Source organism: Gambusia affinis, linkage group LG15 (assembly GCF_019740435.1).
Source record: "Gambusia affinis linkage group LG15, SWU_Gaff_1.0, whole genome shotgun sequence".
NCBI lineage: Eukaryota > Metazoa > Chordata > Actinopteri > Cyprinodontiformes > Poeciliidae > Gambusia > Gambusia affinis.
In genome coordinates this window covers 15,995,264-16,013,043 of record NC_057882.1, presented here as the reverse complement: position 1 = coordinate 16,013,043, position 17,780 = coordinate 15,995,264, and the positions used below count along the sequence as shown (strand labels likewise).

Genomic DNA, 17,780 nt, shown 5'->3' with positions numbered 1-17,780 from the left:
GTGCAGAAAATATTTCCTGTTATTTTGGAGCTCACAGTATGTTGCTTTACATGACCGCAGAAAGAAACACCATTCAGTCTAAGCTGTAGGGTTCCACTCAGAACTGCAGTATTATATTTGATTTAGATGAGCTGTTACCTTGTTGACGTTTTCACACTCTGAGTTAGGACATCAATTCCTCTGGAAATTCAAACTGCTCCATTTTAGCCTTTTTGTAAATCTTACATTTGTGATTTCCACTTTTATTTTATTTACTTGTACGTTAAATTTTTTAGTATATGGAAGTGAACACTTGGCATCATTGTAAATAGTCTTCATGGTAAAACATGACGGCGATAGCTGTGGGATGTTTTCCAGCTGGTACAAGGAAGCTTGTCAGAGGTGATGGGAAGATGGGTAGTGTGAAATAAATGTTAAAGGCTAAAAATGACAAACATTGATTATATTAAGCCATATACCTGATAGAATGTCCTAGTCAAAGCCAAGACCTCCTGTAAAATCCAAAAGAACGAGGAAAAAACTCTATTTTTTTAAAGCTGGTGGAGCTAAAATATGTATCTGTTGAAAAAGAAAATCTAAATATACTGCTAAATATATATTGTGTGTTTACATTTGAAACTTCTAACGTTAATACACTGCGGACAAACAGCACCATCTTGCGACCAGAGCGGGCAAGTACTTCATTTCCCACAATGCTGCACCCAGAAGCAGCCCGGAAGTTAGTCGTTTATTGACAATATGGCCACCGAGCTCGGCTTGGATTTGGGGATAATTTTGATTTGACAGCGCAGACCGGAGGAGATTCCGAAATAAAACCGACTTCCGCCTCAGGAGTGTACGGAGCCGATGCGTTTGAATGAAGGGATTCGTGGCACGTCCCTGGGACGGTGATAGTGAGCAGAGGAAGCGTCCAGAGTGCGAAACCCGTCATGTCGTTTTTTAAGAGGAAAGGTGAGGAAGAAGCTCAAACTGCTGATCTGCAGCGTTAGCCACGGCTATCGGGGAAGAGTCCCGCCGAAGACGGAGAAGCCCACACGGCAACACGACAGAGATGTGATTTAAAAACAGCGGGGTTTAAAACGGACAGAGACGCCGGGGTGGTGGTGGTGTTCTCCTGCCGCCGCTAACCTGCTGCAGTGGCGCGGTTAGCTTAGCGCTGGCCTCTTTAAGCTAACCAAACCTGTTGTTGGTCTGGTTGGCACTAAAGCTGCCTCGTGCTGTCTGCTCGAAACTACTCGCGAGCTGCATCGCTGTATGGAGCCTCCTTCTGCATTACTTCTGGCTCGTATAGCTGTCGTTATCTGCACGGTAGTCATATGTGGAAATGGATGTAGCATGCTAACTTTAGTTTCATTCAGTCTCGTTGAGCTGAGTGAGCACAGACTTGTCACCTGTCATAAAGTAATAAGGCGTGACTGCAGATGTTGCACACATTGGAGCACTTTGTAGTAAATCATGTTTTGTTTATAACGAGAGGAGCCTGACATGTCTTCTATGCAATACACTCTTGAACAACACCAGGGTTTAGAAATGGCTGACCACTTTTCAAATTTTAATCTGTCTGACGTTAGTAGTTGCATAATATCAAATATTTCTATAATACAGGTAAACATCTCCCAGATTACCTTCAGTAACTGAATGTATTACAGAGCATCTCTGTTAGATCACTGTGGTTTCAGCTCGTTGTTGCTAACTATGCAGTCTTTCTCAGCACGCCATCAAATTGCAGTGATTTCATGTTTCTTTAGAAAACCAGCCCAGTTAATACATCTTTTTTATCCTAACGAGTGAGACAAGTGGCTTTTATCCCTTCTTATTGGTTGCATCAGAGTTGCTGACGCTGCTTGTTTGCAAAAAAAAAAAGAGGAAGTCTTGAAAAGACAGTGGATGCTCTGAGCAGTGATGGTAATCAGTCCTAACAGGAAGCTAGTGGCTCCGCTTGTTGGGAGGTCCAAGTGGGCATACAGGTTTTTTGTTTTGTTTTTTTAAATAAAAGGAAGTTTTTTGTTTTTTTTAAAAAGTCATTTCAGACATTTTACTTCCGGGGTCTCCAAGTCTCCATGGGCTGGTCTGGTGGATGTTGTCTATGTTCCAATATTTCTTATATATCCTGACTCGGCTACAATCTGCAGCAAACTCATGTCCTGCTCCAGCTGATAACGGGAAGCAATTGCTGAAGCGCTAGACCAAGGGATCTGGAGCTCCAGTCCTCGAGTGTAACTGTTCTGCAACTGTTGGATGCATCTCTGCTCCAACACACCCGAATCAAAAGGCTGAAATTCCTCCTTTTCATGTCAGCAAGTTTTGCAAAGGTGTGGTCATTAACCATTTGTGCATTTGTAGAACGGTGGCACTCAAGGAGTGCCAGACCCATTTTATAGGCTATGGTGGGGTGAACCGATTGATGGGCTCAGATATTTTTAATTTTGGGCGATCGGCCGATACCTACAAAAAGTTTTTTTCTGCTTCAAAAACGTAGCTCCTTAACGTCATAAAATGATCGACTAGGGATTCGGCTGCCTTCTGTTCACTCATCCCCCATGCACACAGACACCAGGTCATTTCACATTTTACATTCAGAAGTCTTGCAGTCTCTCTTTCTCTTTCAGTGTCAATATATAGAAACCCAGATTTGTTTAGATCCACACAAAATAATCTGGATGGAGGGTTTAACAAGTTGGGAGCAAGGGATTGTTTGAAGAATGCCATGCAAATCTAATTAAGAGTCACTGTTAACTAGGGAACGGGAGACTTAAAAACACTGACAGGAATTGATGTTTAGTCAGGGATTCTCACGCTGATCATTCAAAAACACCTGGCCCTATGTAAGTAGTTTTGAGCACAGTTTGCTTGGGTTGATGAATATTTTAGTTCTTTAGAGCTGAAAGGCCTTTAGGGGCCAATGCTGCATAAGTTCCCATGTCGTGCATGATCATTTTTTATTTCTTTTGCAGTATCCAGCATATCAGATTCCCGACCGTGTCATCAAGTAACTAGATATTGTTTTTCTACGTCGCGGCAGCCCCCCCCCGTCTCCCTTCACCGTGGATCTCCGTTCTGTCCAGCTGCTCTCACCTTGTATCATGATCCCGAGTGTTTACACCTTCAGTTACACGTCGCCTGTTTTATCCTTTTCTCTACAGCCAAAAGCAAGGAACCCGAGAGAGTAACGGATGCTAAAGTTAACAAAGGTGAGTTGGTCTTTACCTCCGGCGTTGTAAAGTATCACAGAAGGGGGTTTAAATTGGAAAGTGTGTCGTGAGAAGCTTGTGGAGGTGAACATTAGTCGTTTCAACCCTATTCAGGAGGATAATGGATCAGTTTGCATCCAAAGATATTCATGTTAGAATGGTCCAGAAGTGAGAAAACCTTGTATCCACTTTAGCTCTGTGCTACTCTGTGTTGGTCTGCCACATGAAATTTGCAGAAGTTACATTGAAGCTTGTGTTTGTGAGATAACAACATTCAAGGGGAATGAACGCTTTTACAAAACAACTGAATTGTTTGTTAGCCTTGGGAGGGGTTTTAAAAAAATGAGTTTTTATCTAAGCATGGAAGACAACCTTGGATTTTTACAGATGTGATTTAAGAGAGTTTTTGTTTTTGTAGGCTTAGGTTTGCTTTAGTTATTCTAAACAGAGTTAATGTATCATTAGGATCCAAGCTCTTGCTATCAGTGAAACACAAAGCAGTCAGTCAAACACTGCACAGTTTGTCCTCTCAGGCTTCTTTTTATGGCCTGCGCACACTAAGAGCTCTTTCAAAAACGCCCACAATCAAAGGCTTTGTCCTCCACGTCACACTGACGTCACCTGGTCAGGTCACTTAGAAAACATCGCTGTAATTTTTCAGCTTGTATTTCATTTTTTATTCTTCTTATTTTTTTGACCCAGTTCCAGTCAGCCCCCACTCTCCATCACACGGACTGAAGAACCACAATGCCGTCCTGGACGCCGCCGGGCCGAGCCACGTGGCCATCAGTGCCATATCAGCCAACATGGACTCCTTCGCCCGGGGCCGCACTGCCATCCTCAAGAAGCAGCCGAGCCACATGGAGGCAGCGCACTTCGGAGACCTCGGTACGCAGCAAGCCTCTCTGTGTTTCCGTCACGCTTGAGATGACAGCAGATGGATGAACAAGGAGAGGGAGAGATGTGTGGCAGGCAAAGAAAGCCAAAAAAAAAAAAATAAGAAGAAATGTTTCAGTTTAGCAGAATGACAAAATGGTAAAGTTGTTTTTGTTTACAGAAGGGTTCTACGCTGTCCAGAAAACTCTGGCCTTTTATTGAAGTATATGTAGTGAGTATGGGAACAGGGAGGATGTGCATTGTGGGAAAATATTATATAACGCATTTCTCTGGCCTGTGGTTTTAAAGTTCCGTCCGTCCATCTGTCCGTCCAGAAAATATTTAGGAACGTTGCCTACAATTTAAACAAGGACATATGTCTAGCCAAATAACGGCCACTAAAATCTGAGGAAAATTATCTTAAAGATTGCTTCAGAAATCTTTCCCAAGCGAGAATCCAGTTAATCTCCGTGGAGGCAGGCAGTTCTCAGGCGATGTCCTTTAGCCCGTTTCTCGTCACGACGGCAGCATCTTAAACATCCTGCTGCGTCGCTCAGCTGTCACCATTCCTCTATGTTTCTGCCCGAGGCGCTCGTACGTGGAAGCACGCACACTCATTCTGACAACTGTCAGGTAAACTTTAGCCCTGACGCACAGTGGAGCAACTTCTCCACCTTTTTTTTTTTTTTTTCTTTTTGGAAAGAAAAACAAACTATAATTAGGTGGCTCTATGTCACCTTCTGGGACAGTTGCAGTAAGCAGCTGTGTGCCTGACAGAAGCGGCAGACGGGAACTGCACTAGCTAGTCCAGGTGACTCAAAGGTGGAGGAACCTGTGCTGCAGCCTGGCGCGCTCTGTTGTCACCAGGTTGTGGTTGTAACAAAGGGAAGAAAGGATGTGAGGAAAGGTGGAGGCGACTGCTTTGGTTATTTCATTCTTAGGTTGCAGCCGGTTGTAAAAGTTCAAACTTGACAGACGGGATTCTAAACAACACTGTGTGGTTTTCTTTGCCTCATTGTTGTAATTAAAACAGCGTTTTACCGAATTAGCATGTTAGATGCTATATCATAAAGAGCTTTTTGTTATATAGGGGTATGGATTGGAAGCAAAAGAATATTTAGAAATAAAAAAGTTGAGGAGTTAAAATTTTTTAACAGCTTTCAGAAGCAGCAGACATGAGGGACGATCCTCCAAGAATTTAATTTAAGATTCAAGGCAGCACAGACGGTGGGGGGGAGGGTAGCATTAGTTAATAGGATTTAGTCAAAGTCATTCTGTCTCCTGTTCAGATGAATAGTAAAATTGTGTTTTTTGGGGGGATTTTCTATGTTTGGGGTCCCATGTGACTAGGCCTTCCTAAAATTGATTTTGTGTGATTTCTATCCACTGTATAAGCCATGAACTTGCTGATTCTTGACGGTGTTGAGAGAAGATTTTATTTATTTTATTAATTTTTTTGGTGTGAAATCGCAAAGTCTTAGGCCACCTACTGGCCCACTGGTGAACTCCTCCCTCTGAATATTCAACTTAAAAACTGGTGTGACCTCAGAGGCTGGGATCAATAACGCAGCGTGATGTGGAAATGTAGACGCACCAATCAGAGTTTTGTCGATATCTTGAAGACGATACCAATTTTAGTGGATTCAGACTTCCCTTTAACAATATGACAATATATTAAAAGGAGCATTCAAAATGATTACTTCTACCAATCCCACCTTCGTAGATTATTCAGGACTTATTACAGGAACATAGGAGACACAGGGAGGTTAGCATGGCTCACAGTATCCATGTGGTGGTGAAGGTCAGGACTTTACTTGGGGTCACCAGTCAACTTACTTCAAAAATGAGCAGAATAACAAAAAAGGTCATGGTATTTTTGAATTGAATTGGTAAAGTATATTTTAGGGATGCACTGCTATGAAAATTTGGGCCAATATATCGATATCCGATATTATAATTGCCATTAAGGCAGATGACACGTTTACTGATAATGTGTATATTATTTGTTTATATTTCACTCCCTTTCAACATCTTGGGGGGGAAAAAAAGAACATGCTGAGGACTTCACCACTTCTTCTTTGCTTCAATTAAGCTACCCACAATCCTTTGCTGCATTACTGTCATTGTCACATGACCAACATCCTCCAGAATGTCTGACTGTTGTGTCAGTAAATAATGACACTTCATCACAACAGTCAAACATTCATGAAGACTCCTTCATGTTCATAACAGGTGTTATGTCGGTGTTATGCACAACCCTTCAAATTAAGAGTTACTGAATATTCTTTTGGAAGTATTTTCAATCAGTATTGATCATGTGTCTTTCCCAATATATTTTGTTGTTTTATTTATTATTCCTAATATATTTATACCATAAATCTTAGAAGATAAAAGAAGGGCTCTGCTTCAACTTCCATTGTTTTTATCCTCAGCTTGAATGAAGGCGCCTTGACATGTCATAGACAACAGCATTTTTATTTTTTATTTATTTATTTTTTCCCCACCAGGGGATCCTTTTTGTGGGCTCTAGTTTCCCTTTTTTCATAGTAGGCTGACAGGAAGGGAGGAGGAGAGGGGGAAAGACATGCGGCAAATGTCGTCGGGTCCGGGAATCGAACCCGCGACGGCCGCGTCGAGGACAGAGGGCCTCCAAACGTGGGGCGCGCTAACCTCTACGCCACCGGAGCACGCCCCACAACAGCATTTTTTTAAAGAGTTTTTAAAGACTTTGTTGTTAAACAGCTCACTGATACCGAACAGGAGTTTAAAGCGATGTTCCTAAACTAAGTGAACTTGTTCGTTCCAGGGCATTCCAGCGTGAATTATCAGCCCCAGGAGACGCGCTCTCGGATGTCCAAGACAGTGGACCAGGTCCTCAGAGACAATGTGGCAATGCCCCACTTCCTGCACTGCATGGAGCAGCGGGGCGCCGACCACCTCGTCCGGTTCTGGCTCGAGGCCGAGAGCTTCCGCTCGGCCTGCTGGTCGCGAGTCCGAGCGCAAAACCTCAACTCCGTCAAACACAGCTCGCTGGCCGAGCCGGTCCCCGTCTCTCCAGACGGACCAGAGCTCGATCAGAGCGTGTTCACTGACCTTGCCCTCCACAACAGCCGTGGGAACCCATCGCCGCTGTCCACCCGGAGGGACTCGTTGAGCGGGGAAGGCAAGCCGTCTTGGGCGGAGACCCCCAGCAGACAGCCGCCTTCCAGGGCAGGGACTCCCTCTAAGAGCCACCCCAACAATACTCTGCGAGACTTCTCAGACACACTCATGAAACGTGAGTCCACTTAAAAAAAATAACAGTTTGCACTGGTAGTTGTTCAATTGATTAGCCTGTTTGTGGAAGTGGCTGATTTTTAGGCGATTAATCGATTAATTGGATAAAGAAGTTGGCACATTCTGCAGATTTTCATACAATATTAGAAGTACATTAAAAGATGCAATAAATACTTCTAATCTCTTTTTAAAGAAGAAAATCTTTTTAATAAATTTGAACCGGGTGAAGCAAAAGCTATTCCACTTTTGACTTAATTACCGCTATGATTATGTTGGAAATTTTTTCCAGCAAATTTGTCTCTTTTTTTTTTTTTTTTTTTTGAGTCTGTATAATCCAGTTAACGATCAGTCGATTTCTAAATGAATTGCTGACTATTTCAATAATCAATTAATCATAATCAATTGGATGAATGACAATTATATGCAATTAATTGAATTAATCACAATTAACCACGATTAATCACGATCATACGATTAATCATGTCAGCCCTACCCAGTGAAATAAATGGACGTTTGGGTTTGCAATGTGGCAGATGATGAGCTGCGGGTTTCTGCGTTTGCAGGTATAGAAAAGGATGCTGTTACCATCTTCACCAAATACATTTCTCCAGATGCTGCAAGGCCCATCCCCATCACGGAGCAGATCAGAAACGATATAGTCGGTAAGAAGAATGACAGACGCAGAGCGTCCGTGGCTCTCGATGAAACCTCTGGTTGAAGCCATAAAAGTGTGAAAGAAAAAAATTCCCCTGTTTTTCTTCCACTCAGCTAAGATTTGCGGAGAGGACGGCATGGTGGACCCAAACTGCTTCGTCATTGCGCAGTCGGTTGTCCTCTCCATACTGGAACAACAGTGAGTTCCTCTCTCCTCTTCTCCCACACTTTTCACTGTGAGGTTGGTTTTTTTTTGTGACATCCTCGGTAACGGATGTCTCCGCCTCCCTCGTGGCCTTTGATTTCCAGGCACTTTACCGAATTCCTGCGGAGCCACCATTTCTGTAAATACCAGATTGAAGTTTTGACGAGTGGCTCCGTGTTCCTGGCTGACATCTTGTTCTGTGAGTCAGCGCTCTTCTATTTCTCAGAGGTGAGTAGGCCCAGTTTTCTCACCTTTTTTTCCCCCACAGAGTCTGCGCCTCCCGTTGACTCCATATTTAGCAGCGGTCCTCAAAAGCACAGAGGCTGAGCGACGATAATAAATCTCTCACACACACACACACACACACAGACAGACAAAAACAAGTGGGAAAGACATAAAGAAACAAGGATTTCTGCTCCTGCTGTGTACTAACCTGCTATCAGAGCGATACTGCAGAGATGCCCTGTGTGTTTTGGACTTGTTCATGAGCTCCATGTTCTCTCATTGACAGTACATGGAGAAGGAAGAGGCGATGAATATACTACAGTTCTGGCTGGCTGCGGATAACTTCCAGAACCAGCTGGCTGCTAAAAAAGGCCAGTATGACGGCCAGGAGGCTCAAAACGACGCCATGATCCTCTATGATAAGTACGAACTATTGGTGCTTCTAAAACCCTAAAAAACTTCGAGTGTGTTTTTTCTGAGAGAAAAGCACAATGTCATTTATATATAGATATAAATCTATATAGATTTATATCTATATAGATTTATGTAAAGGACACATTCAAAGTATCAAACCTGCTAAAATACATTATATTTGCAGATGTAAAATTGCATGTCATTTGACATATCTGACATAAATTTATAATAATAATAATAATTGATGTCAAATCCCTCATATATTTCACAGTTGTAGCAATCAATCTGTCCCTATTAAACATGCGCTTATGCTAAGTGTTTTTATTTTTTTATTTGGCTTGAGTAACGGCTTCAAGTTTAGTGTCTTGATCTGAGCACAGTTGTTCATGCTGGTTTCTTTTTTTCTTTTTCTTTTTTTTTTGTCCAGGTATTTCTCACTCCAGGCTACCAATCCTCTGGGCTTCGGCGACTCGGTACGGATGGAGATCGAGTCGAACATCTGCCGGGAGGGAGGCCCGCTCCCCGACTGTTTCACCACTCCTCTCAGACAGGCCTGGACGACCATGGAGAAGGTCAGAGTCTCTGATGTGGACGCGCTCGGGGCGTCAGGAAAAAAAAAAGAAAAAAAGTTAGGCGACCCAAATTTTCTGCTTCTCGCAGCAAAGCGCTGTCAGTAAAGGCAGTGCTAACTTGTACATGACTAATTAACAATTTAGTAAACTTAATTTTTTTTAATTGTACAAGGCAGAAGTGTTTAAAGTGCTTCACTGAGCAAAAACTTAAAGTTAAAAACATCTTAAGAAAAAGGAAACGATGGAATTAGAGATAATCTCAATTATTCATGCAAATATTTTAGAGCTAAATGTCTTATAAAGACCGAGTATTTCATTTCGCTGAAGCCATTTTTCTGATTACGAATTATATCTGACATGAACTTAACTTCAACTTTGACTTTAAGATGCTGGAGGCTTGTAGCTTTAGTTACTGTGAAATTTAAATGAAGCCATAACCGATGATTAAAAATAAAACTTGTGTGGTTCCTGACAGTTTCAGTTTTAAGCTTTTAATTAGAACCTGGTTTGAAATTAGGGGTATAATTTAATAAGCTTTGTCGTCTTCTTTTTTTGTAAACTGGATTGGAGGTTTTATTTTTCTGTTTAATTATTATTATGATCATTTGCTTTGCAAAGCCCAAAGTGCAGATTAAAGAGAATAAATAAAACATTTAAAACATATAAGCTTAAACATAGACGATAAAAAGACGTTTCAGCTGACACTGGGTCAAAAACTATTGAAGACAGGTGTATTTTTTAAGAAACTGGGAGAAAAGACGTTTCTTTGATATTTAAATGCAACAAGTTCCAAAGTTTGGCAGCCACAACAGAAAGATTTTGATCTCGTTTCAGTTTTCGATGAGTTTCTACAACCAATTAATTTGCTGACGTATTCTTCCACTTGAGGTTTTTTTTTTCTTTCTCTCTTTTGTTTTTGTTTTTTGAGGTAATCTTGGCCCTGTTCTGGGTCAAACTCTGCTTGAAAGTTCTCCACAAAGTTGTGCTGGTAACTTGACAGGATGTAAAAGTGGTGTAAATATTTCTTACAATATTTACACCATTTATTTCTGTTTCCTCATTTTAGTATCTAAAATAATCTGTTCATCTGCAGGTTTTGTCTCACGTCACTGACAAATCAGGCAGTTCTAACAGAGACGCCTGATCCTCTCCGCATGAGGGTTGAAATCTTAGAAGACGGTGAGCTACGAAGGCTTGTCACTAATGGTACTCATCCTGTTTTGGAACGTTCAGGTGTATTTGCCCGGCTTCCTGTCCAGCAACATTTACTACAAATACCTGAGCGACCTCATCAACTCGGTGCGGGGCGACGAGTTCGTGAACGTGAACGTGAGCGGTCAAGGTCAAGGTCAAGGTCAGGGCGTGCCGGCAGACGGCGACCGCTCCGGCTCGAACGCCGGCGAGAGCTCCCAGGTCCAGGTGAGCTGAGCACGGCTGACATTTTCAGCCGTCCTCCTGGGTCACAATAATGACGACGAGGTCGCGATCGTTCCGCTGGTCTTTGTCACATCCGTGAAGATGAATCCCTGTTGTACCCTCGTTGCAGCAGGGAGCCAAGAAAGCGGCCATCAAGATTTTGAAGAACTTCGACGAGGCGATCACCGTGGACGTGGCCAGCCTGGATCCGGAGATGCTCTACCAGCGGCCGTACGCTGGGTGAGTTCCCCCATAAAACGAAACTTTCCTACTCCGTCTCTGAAGTGAATAATTAATGGTGTTGAGGATTGTTTTCACTACTGATCCAAAGTCCTGCCACTGATAGTAATGGTTCTGATGTGTTCTTTGTTTGTCAAAACGATACCAAATATGACTTTACAAGATGTTCAACATACCTGATTTTAATTTTTGTAATTTTTTGTGTTGGCGTTTTCATAAAATTGCTACTTTATTCTGGCAATACTTCAACTTTATTCTGCTATTACTTTGACTCTATTCTTGTACAATGATTTAAAAAAAAAATAAATAAAATGATGACTTTTATTTTTGTAATTGGGAAAAAAATGTCGGTCGGGTCTGGGAATTGAACCTGCGACGGCCGCGTCGAGGACTCAAGGCCTCCAAATGTGGGTTGCGCTGTCCACCACGCCACCACAGCACGCCCCAGAGTTCACATGAATTTAAAGTTCAAATAAACAGAAGCTGTGAAACACGTTTGTGAACAAGATGGCCGCCCTGGGCATGCTGACATCACTCTGAACTGTTGAAGCTCACAGCATGCATTGGTGGGAAAAAAAAAAATCCTCCTTAAACCTCCATAAACCAAAAATGAATTAATCGATAAAATCAATCTTATGCACAGCTCTACTGTTAGGTATGGGCTTAACACACACACACACACACACGCACACATGAGTGTGTGCGTTCAGGCCCCCTTTATCCCCTTTGCTCTTCATCGCCTCCTGTCTTCTGCGTTCTCAGAAAGATGACTTTCGGAAAGGTGAACGAGTTGGGTCAGTTCATCAGAGAGGCCGAGCCAGAACCCGACGTGAAGAAATCAAAAGGTAAGACCCTCAAACGTCCTTCCTGCCCCCCTCGTCTTTCGTTCGGTGGAGACCTTCTTCTCTGTAGCGATTATATATGTGTATAAAAACTTTTATCTCCCCGCAGCTCAAAGCCCCATGAACTACTTAAGAGATTTTCTGGAGTCGAAAAAATTAGTTTTCTGGTCTTAAAGTCAAACAAAAGCCTTTAAGTCCAAGAATAGAGATTCTCGAAGTTTGGCATACGTGTGAAATTAAAATATTTTGACTTTGACTTGACTTTGGCCTCGCATTGTTGTGATTTAGATAAAAATAGCAAACCTCGCTGAAGTCCATACCTGATTAACCTTTTGAATATTTGTGGCAGAAATCTGCTGCTGACTTCCGCTCTCTATCCAATGAGATGAAGCTTTGGCATTTTTTCTTCTTTTTTTGCGAAGAAGAAAGAGCAAATGATTCTGTTTCTTGCTGATAGAGGCATTTATACTGTAGAAGCTTAGAAATGATGACAAGACATTAACTATAAATCCAAAACGTCCCGCTTTTGAAATATTCATGTCATAAAAGCAAGTCTCGTAGGTAATAAATGGCTTTCTTTTCCCTGTCAAGGTTCCATGTTTTCTCAAGCAATGAAGAAATGGGTCCAGGGCAACTCAGACGAGGTGAGATAAAAATAAAAAAAAGCTGTTAAAGTATCATCAATGATTCATGTAGCCTTGGTACATTGCTCTTCCACATATTTTGTTTCTATTATTTATTTATCTATTTTTTTTTTTTTTTTTGCTTGTGGCATTTATTTTTACAATTCTTTTTTTTTTTTTGTCCTTTTTGAAGGCCCAGGAGGAAATGGCGTGGAAGATCGCCAAGATGATTGTCAACGACGTCGTTCACCAGTCGAACCACGACAGCCCCGGCAAATCCACCAAGGTACAGAAGCCGCCACAGGATTCTTGTATGTGTGTGTGGGATGGAAACAGATCTTTCGCTAAGTGTTTTCTTCTGTCTGTGTGCAGCTATGACCCCACTGAGGAACCAAAGGACAGTAACGCCCTGCGGACTCCGACTATGTCTATCGGCTGGATTTACGCCGCAGTGAACTGCTTTACCTCCCCTCAAAACAAGAACAAAGAATTTTATCGCCTCCACATTTACCTTATGCTTGTGTGTGTGGGTGTTAGTTCGGGCGAGTGTTACCGCATGGACCGAGACAAAACTTGAAGTACTTCAATCTTCTATCTCCAAAACACTATGAAGGTGCACACGAGGGCGCTCGCATTATTAAGACACTCCTGTAGGAAAACATTCAGCACGTGTCCAGAAGGAAGCAGCAGCATTTTGATACTACGGTTTATTGCTTATCTCGGACCTATGGAGGATTCTACTAGGACTTCATTAAATTCACTCCCACACAGACCCTTTTTTTTAATTTTTTATTTTTTATAAGCATTCCTTGTTTTTTATGTGAGTTTCTCTTTCCTGGGTCTACCGCTTAGAGCCAATCAGCAAGTTTTCGAGTCGTAGTCACAGAAGGAGCGTGGAGTTGTTTACTAATTTAAGCAGTCCCGCCCCGTCCCTTTGCGTACTGTAGAGCATCTCGCGATGTGACTGTCAATCAGGCAGGTGAAGAGCGAATCCAGTGCTTGGACTGAACATCTAGACACCTTTATGGAACGATAGAATAATACTCCAGCTATGTCAGAAGACTCCAAACTCCACGTCCTTAAGGTTCTATACATATATAAATATATAGATATAAATTCTGGTTTATCCCTTATATGAATATTTGTCTTTTTTTTATTGTGATCTTAGTTTTTATAAATATATAAGCATTGCTGACACAAAACTCAGTAATGGATTGACTGCTAAACTGGAAGGTGTGCTCAGTTAATTTTATTTTATTTTTTATTTCTTTTGAGCCTTACCTAGATGTGGAAAGGAACCAGAAAAAAAAAACTCTTGGTACCATGTACCACTGTTTTTGACATGTATGTGTACTTGATCTATAATATATTTAAAATGTGTTTGATTCAAATACAATTATTATAAAACATGTGGTTTTTTTCCCTTCCCCTGTTTCATTCTCTGAATTGGTTAGTCAGATGTGCTCTTTTTAACAGAATGCTTAGGGTAAATTTTTTTTAGCATTTTTAAATTAGGTTTTTAAAAGCAAAAGTAAAACAGTGGTTTATCATGTCTGACCACATGGGGGCAGTGTTGGCTGCACTGTCATGGGGTAAAGCGGGGGAAGATGCATTATTTTACTTCTGTGGCTTTTTAAATATTGGGTCCAGGAAAACCTATGGATTGTAAAGGTAAGTTTATTTATGTAGCATAAGTCATACAAAAGAAAAAGTACAAGTATTAAAATTTTGGAGAAAAAAAGATGCTAAATTACAGATATTAAAGGTGTAAACAACTTAAATTGTTTAAAGAAGTTTCCTTTATCAGCTCAAGAAATTGCAGTACAGAAATGTTAAACCTATGGTAAATAAGAAAAAAAATTCTTATTTATGTTTAGCGTTAAGGTTTTGGTTTATACTTCAGGGTTTCACAGATGTTTCATAATTCATACCAAATTGGTCAATTGTGTATTTTGGTCTCGCGTCATTGAAAGCGGCTCCATCTGGACCGGGGTTTGACTCCAGTATTACAGACTATTCCAAAGTATTTGTATATCTGTTATTTTCCCCATCTTTATTTTCCATATATATTTTTCACTTGTATCTCCTTCAATGATTACTAATTTGCAACCACCTATCAGCTGTACTGCAAGTTGAATCCATCATTTAGCTAACTGCTAAGATGTGGGCTCAACAAATCTATTTCATGATCATTTTCAGTAGAAGCAAAACATCACCAGACCTAGAAACTCAACGGGATGCATCAGTGAGATTGTTTCATTTTTTAAAAAATACAACTTTAATGGATCGTTGAAAATGAGATATGGGTATTCAAGCTAAGAAGCAACTTTAATATTTTACTACATTTTCCCAAAAGTCATGCAGTGTGAACTCTCAGATATGGAACTTTTCAGCTACAACCATGCAGAATTTAAGAAAACACCTATGAGGGAGAAACTTTTACAAATAGCCTATGCTAATGAAGAGGAAGAAAATCACTAACGAGCTGCTTTACGCCTCATTTAATCTCACAAGAGGCTTGTGTATTCTAGTTTGGTTTTCGAAAGGAAAGATTTTATCTTGATTAATTTACAATTAAACAGCAGTACAACAGTGACACGTTTGTGATTTTACGGAAAGACCTAGCCTGTAGCGTTAAAGCTGGATTTCCTGGACCTCGCGCCACCTTAGCGATTAGATTTTACTTTGAAGGTCCGAGGCGGAAGCTTCTCCTTTACCAAACGTCAACTTAGCGTTGTTGAGACTCGACTGAGGCGAGTAGTGCGAGCAAAGTAAGGCGCTGCCGGTCCTGAGGCGGAGGCAGCATCCCGCGGGTAGACGGGGGAAGAGTCCACCTGTGTTTTCAGGTGTTTTCCTGCTTCCCGTCGCTCCTCCACTCCCACTCCTCCGCTTCCAGTTGTTTTTTTTTTTTTTTGGTTGTTGTCTGTGAAAACATTTATAGAGTGTCACATTTCGCATTGTGGTAGCCCGAGCGAGCGGAACACCTGACTTTTCCTGCATCTTCAGCTTCCACCAGCTTTTTTTATTTATTTATTTTTTTTTGGGGGTTTTGTTTTCTACAGACCTGATGTCCTGGGGACCCGCGGAGCTGCAGCCGCTGATGCCCACCACTGACCGTATCCCTGCTTGTTGCTCATGTAGTGCTGGACAGAGGGAGGAGGACAAGTTGAAGTCTCGCTCCTGAAAGGCGGCGAGCTCCAAATGCATTGGCTCCTGGGCCGGGAGAAGAAAGAAGACGAAGCCGGGTTCGGGATCGGTCTGGGTCTGTCCTCGGGTTCTCTGCCCCAAGCCGCCGCCACCATGTTCAGCTGCGTGGGCTGCTTCTGGGTGCTCCTGTCCTCCGCCCTGGTGGCCGTCTGCAGCTTCAGCTTCATATCCCCCGCCTGGATTGTTAAGGAGCAGCTGAGGAGCGGTCACCAGCATCATCAGCACCACGGCGCCAAAGACTCGGTGAGCTTCGGCTTGCTGTGGCACTGCTCCGAGTCTCTGGATCACATGTACCGGTGCTACACCTTCGGGGGACTGGGCAAATTTGCAGAGATCCCCTCCAGCTCCTGGCAGGTAACAAGGCATTGCACAGCCTAACATGTGGTTGGAGGAGAGGTGGGTATGGCGCGGCAGCATGCATCCATGGACAGGTGCGCAGTAGCTGTGTACGCATAGGATTCTGTCCAAACCCAGTTTTACACCTTCTGATCAAGAGAAGTGTGAAAAAAAAACCCCAAACCAAACCATCTTAAAGTACCGATTTTTATTGGTTTATCAATATTTATTGAATCTCCTGGTTAGGATGTGTAAAAAGCCTTAACTCCTTTTTCTACCAAGGCTAAAAGAAAAAATTGCATCAACATAAAATCACGCTGAAAAATGTAGCAGAACAACATGATTTAGATGCCTCATTTTCTTTTAGCCTCTGTTCAAAAATGGGAAAGACAAGAAAACATGCCATTCAACTGAGTGAGAGGCCAATGTTAAATTTCAAAAGTCAGAAAAAGGTTTCGAGAAGATAGCTGCTCACCTAAAATCTGCAATAAGGAGGCTTTCTAGGAGAGGACCTCTGGTTATCTCGCCATCAAATTCAGGGAAGTAAAAGAAAATGTCCGAAGCTCAACTTGAGTGGCTATCACGTTTCCACGACAACCATTAGATGCTATTTGCTACGCAATTGTTTCAGAAACATGCAAGGAGATTAAAAAACAGGGGAAAAAAAGAAAAAGAAAAAAAAAGCACTTTCTGTCCTACCATCACAAACAGAAACATACGGAAGTTGCCTCACTTGACAGAGATGTTAATTGGAATAACTTGGTCAGATTGAAATAGGATTAGAGCGTTTTAGCAGCAGACGTGGTGGATCTGGAATACGTGGAGGTGCTGTGAACTCCTGGTAACCTGTGACGGTGCGTGGCATCATAAACCTTTTGCAAAATAGTAGAAGGCTCTAGTTAAAAACATGATGCTGTCTGCAAGAAAAGTAAGAATTGATTGTTCTTTTTTTACTTTTTAAAAAAATTTTTTAGCACGATGATTCAAAACATATGATGGGATGGCCGAAGATGACTCTTCCTGTTTGCGCCACCCCAGCAAATTATTTGAGTGAAAGTGTCAAGTCAGGTTTGCTTGCATACCATCCTAGCAACAAGGCAGCTCAAAGCGCTTTGAGTAACCAATTATGAAATAAGCAGTAAAGATTACATTTAGTCAAACTTGTCAAGTAAATGTACGTCAAATATATTGATCAATGTTCCAATTACTTCAAATCAAATGGAGGTTTTTAGCCTTGATTTAAAGAAACTCGGCTTTTCAGCGTCTTTGCTGTTTTCTGGAAGTTTGTTCCAGATTAGCAGAGCATAGAAACTGAATGTTGCCAGAAGTGCTGTCCTATAGGTGAATTTTTTTATTTTTTATTTTTTACATGGATGTTTTCCAAACTAAATCATTTTTGATGTGATATTATGCTCTTCCAAAGAAAAAAAAAAAAAGCATATGAATGAATTTAAATCAGTTAATTGAATAAATTCTTTAGGGCTTTTTTTGCACATCTTTATCCAAATTTCCCCATGTGTGCCAGACTAAACCAAGCATCTCATAAAGCTGTGGGCTTCTCCTCCAAAGTGTTTTGTAAAGGAAAAAATTGTGAAATTTAGGATAATATTTTGCCTTTCAGTCAGGCAATGCATTGATCAGGAAGAGGGTCTCCGGCACGGCACGCCTGGAAACAAACATCAAAGCTGGGATGCAGGCAACAA

At 41.7% G+C, this 17,780-nt stretch overlaps 2 protein-coding genes across 5 annotated transcripts in view; both read left to right on the top strand.

Annotated features, from left to right (window-relative positions):
• Positions 1–662: 662 nt before the first annotated feature.
• Positions 663–13,943, top strand: akap10 (A kinase (PRKA) anchor protein 10). 2 transcript variants are annotated; one of them, XM_044139718.1, is made up of 15 exons: positions 663–951; positions 3,144–3,191; positions 3,894–4,079; positions 6,874–7,344; positions 7,907–8,005; positions 8,112–8,196; positions 8,307–8,430; positions 8,714–8,850; positions 9,269–9,413; positions 10,647–10,832; positions 10,963–11,069; positions 11,832–11,914; positions 12,503–12,555; positions 12,728–12,820; positions 12,907–13,943. In XM_044139718.1, exons 1-15 carry the CDS (start codon positions 930–932, stop codon positions 12,910–12,912), a joined length of 1,845 nt encoding a protein of 614 aa, XP_043995653.1. In that variant the 5' UTR covers positions 663–929; the 3' UTR covers positions 12,913–13,943. The 2 variants fall into 2 exon arrangements, with proteins under 2 accessions (XP_043995653.1, XP_043995652.1); XM_044139717.1 differs by having other exon boundaries at positions 665–951; positions 10,960–11,069.
• A 496-nt stretch (positions 13,944–14,439) lies between these two features.
• LOC122844364 (transmembrane protein 211) overlaps positions 14,440–17,780 on the top strand; it is a 127,429-nt gene continuing 124,088 nt past the window's right edge. For 2 of the 3 annotated variants that reach the window (XM_044139719.1, XM_044139721.1), the window contains exon 1: positions 15,119–16,095. In XM_044139719.1, coding sequence (XP_043995654.1) covers positions 15,736–16,095 — 360 coding nt within the window. In that variant the 5' untranslated portion in view covers positions 15,119–15,735. Of the gene's footprint in view, positions 14,780–15,118; positions 16,096–17,780 lie in introns of those variants that run through there. The other variant, XM_044139720.1, reaches the window with a different exon arrangement.